A 16,505-nucleotide genomic window follows, 5' to 3' on the forward strand; every position below is an offset into this window, starting at 1 on the left:
ATTACTAAAAATCAAAATGCCAAAATGAAAGGGTGTTTATTTACTCTGTTTAGGGGAAATGACTTCACATGTGGGAACTTTTTGCAACAAACTGGCAGCAGGAAAAGGGATATAATACAAGCTGAGAGAGATCAAGTTTACACTTTTCTCTTCTTTTATTGAACTGTATAACTAAATGTCCACTGGCAAAAATGCAAACTCCATTAACGAGACAAAATAGAGCAGATTTACAACTTGAAGTTTGGATGCTCCCACATTAATACTACTAAATAAAAATGTCTTTGGAGATAGATAAAGAATAAGGAGTCTACATGAAATTAACTAAAACTAAAGCTGAAAACAATCAAACTGTTTATGGTTCCAAAATGGGGGGAAAAAAGTAAAGGGGTCCAACTTGGAAAACGGTTCTTGTTGGACTGGAGATGATTTTCCTATATTTTCCTTTTAGTTGGCTTTGACAGGTCACACGATAACACAGCAATCAATCTGAGACTGAGAGCAGTGCTTCTGACTGTGCTTTCAACCTGACACCAGAACTTCATATAGACTGAGGACAAGAATACGAGGACCTCATCCGACCTCAAGAGGATTAATGCAACAAGGATTAATGTAAAACTGCTACAGTACGACATAAATGTTTTTCTCCCAAAGAAGTGAAGGAAAAGCCTGATCATCCGATACGTTTTAAATGACACAAACATCTCATATTTTATTAATTCCTCTGCTCGAAGAGAAAGACAGATGGATGCAAGGCTTTGGATTCATGCTGCCAGCGGGTCCAGGAGGTCTGACTGGGAGCAGATGCAGCAGTTATGAGACAGTCATGTTTGGAAAAGGACACTTTAAAGGATCCTGGCAAAGCTTGGCACTGGTGGGAGGACCAATTTGGAAGGGGCCACAACCTTTGAGAGAGAGAGAGAGAGAGAGAGAGAGGCTATTGAGAATTACTGAGTGAGAGAGGAAATCTTCAAGAGGACAAGAGGAAGAGGGAACTGGAAATAGGGGAGAGGAAGCCAGGATGACAAAAAAAACAAAAAAAACGATTCATGCGGCCAACAAACCTCTAAATGAGCTGCAGGCAGAACAAAGAACGGAAGTCAGACTTTTAAACATTTAGCACAGTGCAGTGAAATAAATTATTCCACAGAATAAAGATGGTAAAGATAATAAAAAACCTTCTGAGTCATTGCTTCTGCCATTATGTAGCTGCGTTCCTGCTGTGTACTTATATATCTCAACAAATCATCGTCGCAGCATCATTGTCTTTTCTGGAGATACAATGAATCCTTGTAATAATGATTACACAGACAATAATCAATAATAATAATAATAATAATAATAATTGCTTCTTGAATTTCAACACTAAACAAGCACCTTTGCATCCCACAAACTAACACAGGAAACATGACACCCTTGAAACTAACATTCAGGGAATTACTTGATGCAATAATGATGACGTGGCTTACTGAGTCATGTGATCGGTGAGTGGTCCTCGGAGGACGTGCTGTGTGAAGTTTATGTACTGTATGTGTGTGTGTGTGTGTGTGTGTGTGTGTGTGTGTGTGTGTGTGTGTGTCCACTCACACAGGAAGACGGCTGAAACAACAGCCCTTAAGTGAGCTCCTCAGAAATGAGGTTCTGCCTCATTAGGAACACATGTTGGTCTCCATGAGGACTACTGGTCCTGACAAGGTCAGAGTTTATGCCAGAAGAGGTCCTAAAGAGGTACCAAGTACATACACAAACACACACACACTTGGTGCTTACTTAAGTGGAAAACTAACTATTGATTAGACTCCTCTCTGTTATGTAAAGAGATTATAGATAGGTTATCTGGCTGCTATGAATTGTATCCTCTCTAAGTTTGCTGTATCTTGGTTTTCCTGTAAAATCAGGGCATGCATCGATCACTTTGCACAGTGACAGCATCAACCATCATCATCATCATATACTTGAGTCTGAGACACAGCAGACACTCAGACACACTATGGAATGGGAGCTTTGAGTCTATCAGTGCCCTCTAGTGGACCTGAAGGATTGATAGAATAAGTACAGTAAAAAACAACAGACACAGGGTACAATGTGCATTTTGCAGCAGGAGATCAACATGACAACTCACAACAAATACTGTATATGTCTACAACAATCACCAATGCAAAGAACCAGGGTAGAAAACAGAAACTCAGCTGCCACATACCTGACTGTGTGATTATGAAGCAGAGCTTTGATGTAGGTCATATAAGTTCTCATTTTCTCACTACTCTCTTTTTGTATTTAGCTTATATAATCCTCAACTGTAAATGTATAGGCTCTTTATTTGGGTTTTTATCTGTTTTAATAACCCGAGTCCTGACAGGAGAACAGAAAGACAACTCACACACAAACTCCTGATGAGACCTGATTTCAGAGGACAGTCTGATTTGGACACCCTGGTTTTAGTGGACAGAGTGGTTTTAATTTGGAACATGCAGTTTTCTGAGGACAGGCTGGGTTGGACACCTTTGTTTTACTGGAGGAAGTAGCTTTTAAAATGGGACACGTGTGTGGGGTTTCTTTTGAGGACAGACAGGGTTTTGTGAGGACATTATTGGTTTTACAGGAGGGTCGATTAGTTTTAAGCAAGTACAGACTGGTCATAGAATAAAAAGAGACTAGTTGTGCATGGGGACAGAATGGTCATACATGGGGACAAATTATAGTCTTAGATGGGGACAGACTGTTCGTAAAGGAGGACAAACCAGTTTTCGATGACAAAGTACTAGATTCAGAGTGGGACAGGTGTAAATGGGACAGACTGGCCCTGCATGAGGACAGACGCCAAAGGTCAACCTTGTCTTAGATAGGGACAAACTGGACTTCCTTAAGGACAGACAAACTATAGTCGTAGATGGGGTCAGACTGGTCTTATTTGAGGACAGACTGGTTAGATGGGACTAGACTTCCATGGGGACAGACTAGTGGTGAGGAGTTGTCTTATAAGTGGACAGATTGGTTGCACACAGGAACAAACTCATCTCTGATGAGGACAAACTGCATCTTATATTGGGACAGACAGTACTGGTCAAACTTGAGGACAGACTAGTCTTTGATGGAAAAAGATTAGTTTAAGATGGCGACAGTTGCTGAGTGTCTGTACATGAAGACAAACTAGTCTTATATTGGGATAGACTGGAGGACAGAGTAGTCTGATGTGTAGAGACAAGTTTTAGTTGGAGACAGACAGACTTGTCCATGAAGACAGACCAGGTTTTATTGGAGAACTTAGAGGAGGAGTGGGATGGGACGCTCGGTGCGCACATGCGCACTCGGTGGGAAACACGATAGAAAACGGGCAGCTATGCCGCGCGGTGCTGAAAACGGGCTGGACTCGTCCGCTTGGAACAACGGCCGGTGTACCGGAGGACTGACCCGGGGACTGCGGGACCGGGAGGCTGCTGACAGGCGTTGACGGCTCTTTCTGTTTTTTCCTCCCCCCCCCCCCCCGGGGACACCCTCCTCCCGCAAACCGCGGCGGAAGCAGCCGACCCCCCGCTTCCAGCTCCCTCTCTCGTCCGCCTGAGAGACGCAGACACTCGGGCGATGTTTGCTGCTCGACGACTAGGATTTTATTGTTGTCCGTGAGAGAGAAGCGAGTGTAAATAAAGGCAGAGGCAGCGAGAGAGAAGGAGACAGCGGCGGCTCCACCATGGTTGTACTGGCGCTCCGTCCTCATGGCTGCTGTGTGAGGACGCTGTGTTTGCAGCTGCTGCTGTGGATTTTATGTTCGGTGAACGGAGAGGAGCAGCCGTTCAGTGTGGAGGTAAGAGCCGGGGACAGCGGCCTGGTTTTAGTCTCCATCATTTCACATACACACCACCAGCAGCCGCGTTATCTCCTCCGCACATCATCATCATCATACTCTCAGTAATGTCTCACCTTCATTGGGCCTGTTTTTTTGTGTGTGTTCTCTAACTTCTTTCACCTTTCTGGTGTCGTATCATTCAAAATGTCCCAGTAGTTTGGTTTAACCTGAGTGGGAAAACTTCACGAGTGTGTGTTGGTCCACTTCACAGCACCACACAGATCCAGCTGTGCCACAACAGCAGCACATGGTCTTTGTGTGGACACTCAGATCATTGTTTTCATCTCTGTGTTTACTTTTCAACACAGAAAAGGGGGTCAGATATGTAACTATACAGACTATTATTTGATCAGTGGTAAACACAAAAACCCTCTGTATTTGTACATCTGCAATTGTACTGAACAGTGAGCACATTATAAACACAAGTAGCAAATCACAAAGGCTGCAATTTCAGATGTACCCAAATGTAGCACATCTGACTCCATCCTATCCATCCAAGTTTTCCTCCCTGTGGAGAATGTACTGTCGTGAATAATTTGATTGTATCTCTTCTTGTTATGGTCTGTCACATTTTAATACAGTCACTATTAAACTGAAGCTTGATTAAAAACAACAACAACTTATATCACAAATCAGAAGGCAATTGCAATTCCAGTCAATATTCTGACTGTTACCATGTTAGCGAGACAGATTTCTTATTGGCTTATTTCAATATTAATTACAGTGAACTGTAGAAAAAGAGAAGCCACTTTCAAAAGCAAAGGTATTGTGCCAGTTCAACTAGTCTTTGTGTTTGGTCCATCACTCCCGACACAAGTGGCTCCAGCTTGACGAAACACTAGACTATTGTACAGTCTGCCCTCCTTTTTGTTTGTAGTCACTGTTTGACCGAAAAGAAATGTAAAGCTTCTCGAGTGCATCAATGCACCCACTGAGTCGCACAAAGACGGCACACAGGAGCGTCCTGGCTCGTCCTGCTGACAGTCACCCACGTCCTGCATCCACGTATCCACATGATTTGCAGGCTTTGGCGAGCTGCACTGTTTCCTCTGGAAGGGAGAAAGAGAGAGAACAAGAAAGAGAGGGAGAGAGAGAGAGAGAGAGCGAGCAGCAGTAGATTTGGTCCAGATGCTGTCAGCTCACATGACACAAAGAGGAAGAGACATCTGCTCTTAGTCTCCAGGTACATCTCAATTCATATTAGAATGTGCCCGGTGACTCTGGCTGTTTTTCGCTGTGATACAGCCTTTTGTCTCTGCTGTTGCACAGTGTCAGTGAAATGATGGTGTTTTTGTGTTATTGTATTTAAGGGCTGATTGCAAGTTCAGTTTCACACTCTCCTCACTGTGTTGTCAGATTATTATCCTCCAGCATTCATGGGCTGTAATGTAGTAACAGTAATCCGATGATGGCCCAAAACGACGTGTTGATGTGGACTGCGACATTTCAGTAAAACCCAAATTAAGACACTGCCGTTAAAGCAGCATTTTTCTGATTGCCTTAACTTGAATAAATAATGAGACATGGAGTATTCCAATCTGATATAGTGGATGTAATGTGGACGTGTCATAGTCAGACTATGTTACAAGTAAATGGGAGTTTGAATGGAGAACATCATCATCCCAGTAGGGGTTTATTCAGAATAAGGTAAATTATGCCACTGAAACTTAAGTTGTCTTTAATAAAAGACTTGTCTTAAGGCCAAAGAAAAGAAAGAAAATCACAGCAGGAAGTACATTTCTGCATGAGAGGAGATGAGATGGATGTGGCTGCGTTCTGCTCCGAGACATGTATAGACTCCGCTGTGCTCACACTTGTCAGAGCGTTATCCCACGCTAAACTAACCTTGGTCATAGACGTTTGTTATGAAATGGTCCTCAATGTTCCGAGTGGATATGAGGTTAAAGCTTAAAGCTGACCAGTGGCACCAGCAGGTGCTGGGGGAGAGAGAGTGACAGTCAAACTGTGAGGGTGTTTTTTATATCAGAGGAGGGTGAAGCAGAATGCAGTCACAGCCTGAAACATGTCCGACAGTGCAGTGCAGTCCTCAAACAGTTTCCATACTTGAGTCGTCTCTCTCTCACACCGCTTAGCGCAGGAGAGTTGTGCCGCACTTTATGTCACTTTTTATGTCTGCCACTTTGTAAATGGTAAAGTGTAATTTCCCCAGAGCTACTGATGTGTATTGTCTCATTTTCACTGGTCAAACAAAACCCCCCCCCCTCCCCGCTGTCACTCGCTAACATCTGGCTTTTGTGGGAATGGACACACTCAGCGTTCCCTCCTGTGTTAAATGATGATTTTGGCAGTGCAGACGCTGACTCTGTAACTTTTGCGGTCCGACTTTATGATGTGCAAGATTCAAGCAGCGATCGGAATGATTTAAAATCGTTCACTTGTCGCTGAGTTTGATCGAGCGACTGGAGCGAAGTCTCTGTGGTAGTTCATTTCATGGTGTTTCCGGCTTCTGATGTGATGGTTTCTGGTAGGTTTGTGATGTAGAACAGGACTCTGCAGGAGGGAAAATAAAAATGAAGACTTCTCGTAATGGGGAAAGGAGTCATTTGTCTCATTTAGTATAGTGTGTGTTCGCGTCGTACAGATTACGCCGCAGTCCTGGGTCTGACTTCAGTGATTCATTTCGTATCAATTTAAATGAGAAAGTAATGATTTTAATGTGACATTTAATGCTCTTAATTACACATCCACATAGTGTAGGTGGTTTTAATGTTTTTACGTGACGCAGAGTAATTAAGAGATAAGGCATGTGTAATGTATTTTTCCTGTGTGTGTTTGTGAATGCAATTACATGCACAGTTTAGGACGTGTGTCTGTAATTAGTATCCTCTCATTTTCTCGAAAGTGGTGCTTCTCAAATCTGCTGCTCAGAGTCTTTCAGTCTTAGTTATTTATGTAACTGTTGACAGGTTTAAAGGCTGTTGTGCAGTGCAGTCAGTGATGCTCCATGTACAGTACGTGTGGTCTGAACTGTGGATGGAGATACCAGGTGTGAGTCATGTGACATGTGGACCGGATGGACTTGCAGTGAAACATGGCTGTTTGTTTCTTGAGTTTTTGTTCATTTTATTCTGCTGCAGTTCAGGTTCTTGTTCACTCATGGGTGATTTTTCACACCACAGCAACTTTCTTTCTCCAAAAGAGCCAACAACAGCAGCAGCAGCAGCAGCAGTAGTGAGGGCAGCGAAGCCTCCTGAGCACAGCACTTCAGGTGTCACAGTCCCATGTCTGAGGGATGCTCCAGTGCTCGGCAGAGTCAAAGTGCACAGATGATCTGCTGTAAAACAAAGACAAAAGCACAAAGTCTCCCTGTGATCAGACATCTCTCTCTGTCTCACTGTCCCTTGGCCAGCCTACGCCACCCCCCCCACCTCCACCACCACCACACACACCTTGATTTTGCAGAGCTTTGTGACTTTGTCCAATCATCTAAAGGTCATTCTGTTCACCCCAATATGAGACTGGAAAAGCTGCAAAAAGCTCAAATTAACAAGTATTTGACATCTGTGCTCAACAGTGGACATGAATGATTAATCAGTCATTAGAATAGTGACTCATTATTTCTCGCTCTCTTTCTGCAAACAAAGATTACTTCTCTAAACAAACAGTTAGGACCAGATGTAAAAAAGACACCTTTGAAATAGTGCTGCAAAAAATATGATATGATATAATTTTGATCTGATATAGACTACGATAAGTAGTCAAAATTTTCAAAATTTGTGGTCAAATTACCCGGCACTATTGTGCATACTGTATGCTGTTCTGAGCAGAGGGGCCCAGCTGACCACTCAGTGCTGTTGTTGTCACTATGTGGAGAATGTCAGCGCTTCATTCCTGTCGCAGGTCAGGTTTCCAGCTGCCGGCCGCCTTGTTAAGCCTCTGAGGCTTCTGGGTAGCAAAAAAAACACCTGGAGTTAATATCAGTGTGTGAACAGTGTCTTTGCCGCCATCCTTCACCACTTTTTACACATAGACACATCCATCCATTGTCTATGGGTGCAAATATACAATGAACTAAATTATGCTCAATATTCATTCTATCTCTTCATAAAAAAGCAGTAAATTGTATAAATATGGTGTAAATTGGGCAGCATACAAACACAAACCTGGAATGATCGTGGAATGATGCACATTCAGTTGTGTTGCCACAGCTGTAACGCTCAACCCAGCACTCAGCATGCCAATGGCACGCTCCCTCATGATTTGTGACATATCTGTGGCATATTGACAAGTGACAAAAGTCCACATTTTGGTGTGCCCTTTTATTGACCAGACCATAAGGAGTGTCTGTGTACTGGTCACGCATATTGACCACCACTCTGCCATGCTCCATGACTCTCGTAGTCAATTGTAGTCAAGTGGAGTGGCCAAGTGACACTGGACTACTGGGTTTGAGCAAAACAAATCATTCCAACAAATGCATCAAGAATCTGAGCAAATGTCATGACATTCTATTTTTGTTCACCATCTCAAGTTCGTACGTTTATATTTTTGTTGAGTAAAAATTGATGCAAAGGCAGACTATATTCAATTATTACGAACTAACTATTGAAAGTATCAAATTATTATACTATGTAATGAATACTACTACACTACTGTCTAGTGTAGTGAGTATATTGCCTGACACTCCCATCCCTCCCACTAACACACGCACACACAGTGTTTACATTCAAGAGTGATGCTAATGCTTTGCTGGTTAGATAATAAGAACCTGAGACTGCACACATTTAAACATTTCGTTAAAATAATCTGTAAGATCTCCTTTTCTACTTTCTTTTCCAAAAAAAAACCTTTAAGCTGCTGCTGTAGTTTTCTCTAAATGAAGTCTGACCAGGCATTATGTCACAGTCTCTGGTGGCACATGCCCTCGTCTTTTATCCAGATAGATGATAGAATGTGTTGCTAGTTTTGATGTGAAAGAAGAACTGAGACATCTGTCTTGATGAAAGAAAAATGGATATGGAGCTAGCTTGTGCTTTCAGGTCTGTACACAGTAATCACAGCTCATTAAAATGCTTGATGTGTGTTACTGTCCCTTCTATTTCCTTGCTGTGGTGGTTGTTGCCACTGATGTTACCTGCTTAATAATTCATGAAGACCTTTTCCAGCAAATGCTCAGTGTTGTCATCATTATAAAGTGTTGCGTCAATCACTCTGGGCTTAATATTGGCTGATGGGAAATTATATTCCTTGATTTTGGTAACAACCAAACCCTCTGCGTCAATGAAGGAGGTGTTTGGTTGTAGCGGCTGTCACTTTGCAGGATTGTTTTCTACCTTTACTCTAGCTGTCACTTTTTCCAAAAATCAAGTTCCTACGAAATATTACGTGACACACTATTCCTTCAAAGATATTCAGATGTCCTCCACACCACCACCACACAAACAAACACATTGATATAGGCTTACTCTTACTCATGCAGTGTAGAACCTTACTTTCTACCATACACAGCTTTTCAGATGCTTTGTATGTTGTGATCTTTGGTGCAGGTGGATGGTTTGCTTGTGTCCTTGGGATTTGTGTCTTCTTGGTCCACCGGGTCATTCAGAGTTGATCTAAGGCCAAGCTTCACCAATGGCACCCTTTGTTGGACCGTGCTGTTATTACTTCAGACAGTCTGTGGCACTTCATGGCTGTTTATTTTGAGCTCAGGTGGAATTTTAACTGCCCCTGAATGTGAATGGATATCTTAACTTTGGGTAAAAAAAAGTCCCAGTCGTGTATATATAAAGATATATACATATATACATATCTATATACTTTGTACAGTGCAAACACACCTCCTGTGACTGACTGCATGAAGGTGTATTTGTGAGTGTGGTGTTCCATCGTCTTTTCTCACTCAGCAACCGTGTTTTACAAACACACACACACACACACACACACACTCTCGCACACTCTTGCGCATACATTTGCACGCACAGCTATGCTGACGTCATTTGGCTTTGGTAAGCGAGCAGATTTCCGAGCCGCTGGGGTGTCTGTGTCAGTCTGTTCACCTCAATCCTAGAGAAATACAACAACACCTGCACTGACCTAAATGATTCACGATCACACACGCACACACCTACACACACAAACACATGCACACAGATCTGTGTCTTTGTTAAATCTTTGATGTTGCTGATAACGGCAGCGTCGGGTCATGCGCGTCACAAATCAAATTGTGAGGATTGTGTCGGTGAAGTGCGAACGGATTTACGCAACACATCTCTGTAGCAGTTTCTAATTGCAATCTTTGAACCTTCTGTTTGTAGCAAAATAAATATGTAATCATTTCCCACCCTGGAATGTATATGAGTGGTCGACAACCGTATGGACGCTTCATCTGACAGAGATGCTTTGGAGCATTCAGTTATAGAACGTTCACTGTCAGAGACCCAGTTGTGATCAGTATGTGCAACATTTTTGAGTCCTTTTGACCTATTGGGATCAGTGAGTTGGTGAGCATTGCATGCATAAAGAATTAGTGTGTGTGTGTGCATGTGTAGGAGTGCATCGAAGTTGAATAAGAAGCGATGCACTGTTTGGCCTCTGCAATAAACAAGTTGCGTCTGAGTCATGAGTTGTTGCTGACAGCGTTGGGTCTCATTTGAAGTGATGTTGTGTCTTCAATTCAAATTTTGCAGCATGAATCCAAGTCCAGCAGTTTAAAGTTTGTGTGCTTGTGTGTGGGTTTGTGGCTACTGTTGTGGGCAGGAGGGCTGCGGTTGCCTTGACGACCCTGGCACTGTTGCCAGTGGTTCATCGTGTAACTGTTGAATAATTCAGGGCGGTCTGAGGCTGCAGGTCTTCCCAAGAGGCTAGGATCACATTCCCACAAGTCACAAGGACCCCCTGCCCCTTCTATACTGCATGGCGCACACTCACTGAGTCATTGAGTCAAACTAATAGCTCTGCTACCTCGAATACTTAGAAATTCAGCAAGCTGTTTTAATAATTCAGAGAAATTGGAGAAATTTGAGTGAGCACGTTCAACGAGAGGCAACTGTTTGTTTGTTTTTTGGTCTACTCTACCTGTGATTGCTGAATATTTGTCTTGTCAGTCTTGATGAAACACCACAGCTGGACATGATTTTCCCTAAGTTTGTTATCATTTGATGATCTGTACTTTGTGGTGTGGAGGTGGGAGCCAAATCATATCACAATCTCCCAAACACACAATCATGAACCACATTCTGAAAATTGATCTTTTTTTCCCTTTGTTGTCGAAATCGAACAGACCGTTTACACTATTTAAAGACATTGTTGGTTCACAACGCTGACGCAAGTAGCGTAAATATCTCCATAACCTGCATTAAATCATCATAACCATTATGAATCTCACTTTATTCATACAAAATATATTTGACATTTTATTCAAAATATGGAAGGATTTTTTGATGGAAGCAAGAAAATCAAAACAGCAGTATAATATAAATTCATTTAAACCTGCAGGTATATAATACTCTTAAATAAATGATGAATGAATAAAATCACCTCTCATGATGTTGTAATCTGTCTCAATATATTACACTACCTCAGGACCAGTGGATTTCATTCACTGGTCATCCCAGTGAATTACGCTCTTTTCAGTCCTGAAAGTGATTCTGATGAGTTGCTTAACATTCAGATACCGACCCATAACATAGACCTCTTTTCTCAAACCTCGAAATGATGATGTTCTCAAATGTCTCGTTTAGTCCACAAACTAAAGTTGTGCAGTTTTAATGATTTTCCAGAAAGTATTCACATTCAAGAAGCTGTAAATCAAAAACTTTTTAATTACTAAAAAGACACTGAAACCGATTGACAAAATTGTTGGTGATTACTTTGGTAAGCGATTATTAATGGTTAATAATAATAATGATTATTAAATGATTGATTCATTGTTGCCCTAGTTACTATGCTTCATACTTTGCTGTGTGGGAGAGACTATGTGTAAAGCAGCATCACACTCAACGCTCTGAACTCCAAACTGTTTTTGTGGATTTTTAGCTCCTGTCACATTTCTACTCATTGTGGCTCATTTTTCACTGCAGCACAATCATGGCTGGAAGCACAAAGAACTCACACACACACATGCCTTTGTGTGCACAGTGTGATTGTCATAAATCATTTAAAAGATAAAAAAAAAACAAATGTTGAATTTGTTTTTCCTAAAACTAACCACAAAAAGTCTAAATAATATATAACGCTTTATAAGTTCTCCGAGTGTGAGTGATAAGTAAAGCGGCATCTCAACACACAAACATCACATCATGATAATAAGGATGAGATTTACTCGCATAGCCTCGGATTTTCAACGGCCTTTTGTCACATGGCTGTCAGTGTCACATGAGAATAAGGAGCAGAAGGAAAGTTTTTGAACAAAACTTTCTTTGTTCCACAGAAAAGTGTCCTCTTTTCGATGCACTTTGCAGAATGCCGAAGAACTCTCACTGCATCCACTTTCCAAAGTTTTTCATGAGAGCCAGTTTCCATAAGGGTCTTCTTGTCTTAAAGTTTGTGGAAGCAGGAAAAGTCTGGCGACATTTTTCAACCATGAATAATCAATCTGATGTGGGTCAGAGCTGCAACATCTATGTGACGTCTGTCTTTTTAAAGTCACTCTAATGTCAAAGGTCCACCTTTGTGTCCCCTGCTGTCCATCAGCAGTTAGCGCACATGTGATCTGTAACCTGAGGGAACTGAGCTCCCGTCAGCTGATCAGCCACTGTGTGCTGTCACCATGTTGCCATACCGACCAGGTTCCCTGAGGCAGAGCCTCATCCATAATATAATGTGACTCCACCATCTCACAGGTTTGGCCTTTTGATGGCACACATTGACTAATTAGCCCGCCTTCTGCTCATCAGGGTGCGGGCCAAGCAGGCTGGTAAAAGTAGACCAAGGACAGTGCTGTTGAGTGAGGCAACGGCGAGGAGAGACAAGGCACTCCATGTTTCAGCTGTCTCTGTCTCTCTCCAAAGAAGAAGAAGCAGGCCATAGAAGGAACTCAGAAACCCTGATGTAAACTAGTTTTACATTATTAACCACCTGGTTGGTACTTTCATTGTTATTAGACAAAACAAACACACACAGAGGGCAGCGATGCCACAGAAGGTAAATGACACCAGGTTCGAGGGGAACAAAGTCACATCTATGTTCATTACTGAGAGTGCAATAAAACCATTGTGAGTAAAAAGCTAATGAGAGTAATTTATGAAAGCTCCTGCTCTACAAACACACATCTGAAGAAAATCAATGCTTCCAGCTTTGCCCACAGTCTCCCTCCGCTACAGGGTGTTTTACCCATAATGAGCTTGTTAGACTAAAAGCAAATTGTTATGACTGCGCTCGAAGTAAATCTGCCTGGCTGCATTCTAACTGCTTGGCCTAATTAGCATCCTATGTTATAATTCTTCACTCAACGCTTTCATATCAGGGATATCATCGATTTTCAGTAAGGAGTTCAATTTAGCATTTGTTTACAGGGAGATTCTTTCGACTTTTAGTCACTTAGCTCACCAAAATGTCACAGTTTCTGCTCTTGGAATGAATACTTTGTTTAGTAAAAGATATGAATAACTTACAGCCATGACGTACGGTGCAGTAATGAGGAGATCAGTGGCGTAGATGATCAAACCTCTGTGTGTTGATTTACTGCACATGATTTCTGAATCTGGTTCAGCTCTTTCTCTCCATTGCTGCATTTCCATCATGGTATGGTTCGGTTTGATACATGATGGTATGTTTTGGAATGGTAAAGCCATTAGAGCTGAAACGATGAATCGATGAATCGATTATTTATCGATTACTAAATTAATCGCCAACTATTTTGATAATCGATAATCGGTTTGAAGCTTTTTTCATGATTAAAACAAGATTTCTGATTGTTTTAGCTTCTTAAATGTGAATATTTTCTTGGTTTCTTTGCTCCGCATAACACAGAAATCATTAAAACTGAATCATTTTGGTTTGTGAACAAAACAAGACTTTTGAGAACATCATAATTTCCAGCTTTGACAAACACTGATCAACGTTTTTTAACATTTTATGAACCAAACGATTCATCGATTAATCAAGAAAATAATCGACAGATTAATCGATTACAAAAATAATCGTTAGTTGCAGCTCTAAAAGCCATTAGTCTTGCATTTCGACTACTTTCAACAGTACCTTTTTAATTGGTAGGCGGCCAATGGTGCAATGTCAACGACGGACAACAACGGAACTCATCCTGCTTTTTTTCCTGCTTGGTTTGTTGTTGGTTTATTTCAACAAGATGTCAAGCTTTGTAAAGAAGTGACATTTTTCACCCAATCAGCTGACTTAACCGTGCCTTTTTATTCTGGTACCCAAAGGGAAGGTTGCCAAAGAATGGAACAGTAGGGGCCAGTTATTTTGGTACTATTCGTAATGGAAACAAATATATACTGTAGCAAACTGAACCGTTCCACTCGATGGAAACATGGCTTATGTTAAGACTCAACGGTTCTGCATGTTGCTGGATGAGAGCCTCAGCAAAAACATGCGGTTGAGTTAATGTACTCGTGTGTTTAAGAGTGGCTCCAAGGACCGAGACTCAAAACCACAAGCTGTTTTTATTTGTTCACTGTGTGACAAGGTGCGAAAGAAATGTGCTCTGTGAAGCCGAGAGTGGAGCAGCAAAGTGAGGCCTCAGCATCCACAAGCATGAGCCAGAGAGAGATCTGGACCAGAGTGCAGTGAAATCAAGTGTGAAGCAGCCCAAAATAGGCACATTTTTTACTTGACTTATCTTTCCTTGATTTCTGTATAATTTTAACCTCATTGTAGCTCTATTCATTCAGGAAGTGCTTGGCATTTTTCTGGCTGCATGCTCATTACTTTACACACAAGGAACTGGTTTAAATAAGTCCCGGTGTGGCAGGATACAAACAGAGAAACGCACTAAATGACATCCTGTGTTGTTCGACAAGAAACAATTTGATTTCATTTTCTCCCGAGTATGTCACTTTACTCCCAATGCCATCTCTCTAAACTGTCTTTAGCTGCATGTTGTTACTTTTAACTACAAGCAAAGTCTAGTCTTTTTGCTAAGCTAAGGTAAGTGGTTGATTTATAACAGGCCAAAATTAGCCTTGTATCAGATTTCTCATCTATCTTCCAGTTTTCTTTGGATTACTTTTTTGGTTCAGGACTGTGTGTTGGCAAAGAGCTAAAACACATCAGTGGATAATTTTCTGCTTTGATCCAGGGAACTGAACTACAGATGTGAATACAATGCCAGCCATTTCCAGTGCAGCACAATACTGTCTGAGGAATGGTTGCCACTAAGAATGTTCATTTTGCATTTGATTTTTTTCAAACTGATGTTTGTTGATCCTTCATTTCCTGTCAGCGATTTAAAATAAATAAATAAAAATGATCAAGGGTACATTTTTATATTTTATGCAACACTATGCACTGGTTTATTTATTCTATCTATTTAACTGACCATTTTGCATCTTTGTTTTCATACTGACAGTGAAGAGTCTGCACGGGATCTGTCTTTTCTTACAAACTCCCTTGATATCTTGTTGTGGAGTGAGGACTGTCTTATTGAATAAAGAGGCTGTCGAGCTGGAGCCCCTTGCTCCCTACATGGGGAGGATGTTCGGAACCATAGATCACAGAGAGGGAGAGAGGAGAGAGAGTAAGTAGATCAGTGAGAAAGAGAGAGGGAGGATTAAAAAAAGAAAACGAGCACGCTCGGTCTCACTCTCAGTCTCAATTTAGAAAAGTTCCATGATTTTCTCTTTGGACTACAAAGAAGACAGAACAGAAAAGCTGATGCACACCTGAGCTGCCAGCTGCAGTGCAGGTTGTGCTTATGTCAGCTGTGTCGTTTTAGTTTAATTTTTGTGTACGATGACGCTGAGCCTCTGCTCTCATCACTCTGCAACTCAATCATATTTTTTTTACCTCTTAAGAAGTCAATGACATAGTCCAGAAACATTAAATATCTCTGCAGCAGCACTTTTAATGTACTGTATATGCCCTGTCTTTGTGTTTTCACTCTGTATCTGTTGTATTTGCTTGCATGCAGATGGATGTTTTCAGTTTTCTCTGTCATGATTGTGCAAAGAAGATAACAGACTGCGTGCATTTGTATTTTAACTCAACATTTGGAGCTTTTTTTTTGTATTGTAATCTTAAATGGGTTTTTACTTTTTATTATTAGGTTAGGATTCCCTCAGTCTATGTGGTTCCGGAGGTTTTTACCTGGACCTGAATTGTCCGCAGATGTCTCCTCCTCTCAGATATTCTGATTAAACACAGACTAAAGCAGCTTGATTTTGCTCAAACACAGAATTCAAGACCCATACATCCCTCATCAGTGGTTGTAGGCGTATGTATATTGTTTTATGTCCAGTTTAGCACACTAGAGTTGTTTTTGTTGGCTTCCTTGTGCAGATGATACAGAGTTATGCTTCTGAACGTGTATTTGAAAGTGAGGCATTGAAGGCTCCTAACGAAGTTCGCGTAGATGCTAGCATGGAAAGACAAGGAATGGCACTTGAGGACGTCGTTTTCCAGACATTTCACTGTGCCTCAGTAGCAGATATATGGCATGTTTCCTTCTCTAAGTGTGAGAGTTCTTTAAAGTAAACTTCCTCATTTATCTTAAATACATAATACAGATCATCTACAGCCCCTAAGT

At 41.5% G+C, this 16,505-nt stretch overlaps 1 protein-coding gene across 1 annotated transcript in view; it reads left to right on the top strand.

Annotated features, from left to right (window-relative positions):
• Positions 1 to 3,550: 3,550 nt before the first annotated feature.
• mmp16a (matrix metallopeptidase 16a (membrane-inserted)) overlaps positions 3,551 to 16,505 on the top strand; it is a 70,167-nt gene continuing 57,212 nt past the window's right edge. Inside the window, exon 1 of the mRNA XM_083901752.1 lies at positions 3,551 to 3,799. Within this exon, the coding sequence (XP_083757878.1) occupies positions 3,686 to 3,799 (114 nt within the window). The 5' untranslated portion in view covers positions 3,551 to 3,685. The remainder of the gene's footprint in view (positions 3,800 to 16,505) is intronic.

This window comes from Microchirus variegatus (assembly GCF_963457635.1).
Source record: "Microchirus variegatus genome assembly, chromosome: 15".
In the NCBI taxonomy this organism is placed as follows: Eukaryota; Metazoa; Chordata; class Actinopteri; order Pleuronectiformes; family Soleidae; genus Microchirus; species Microchirus variegatus.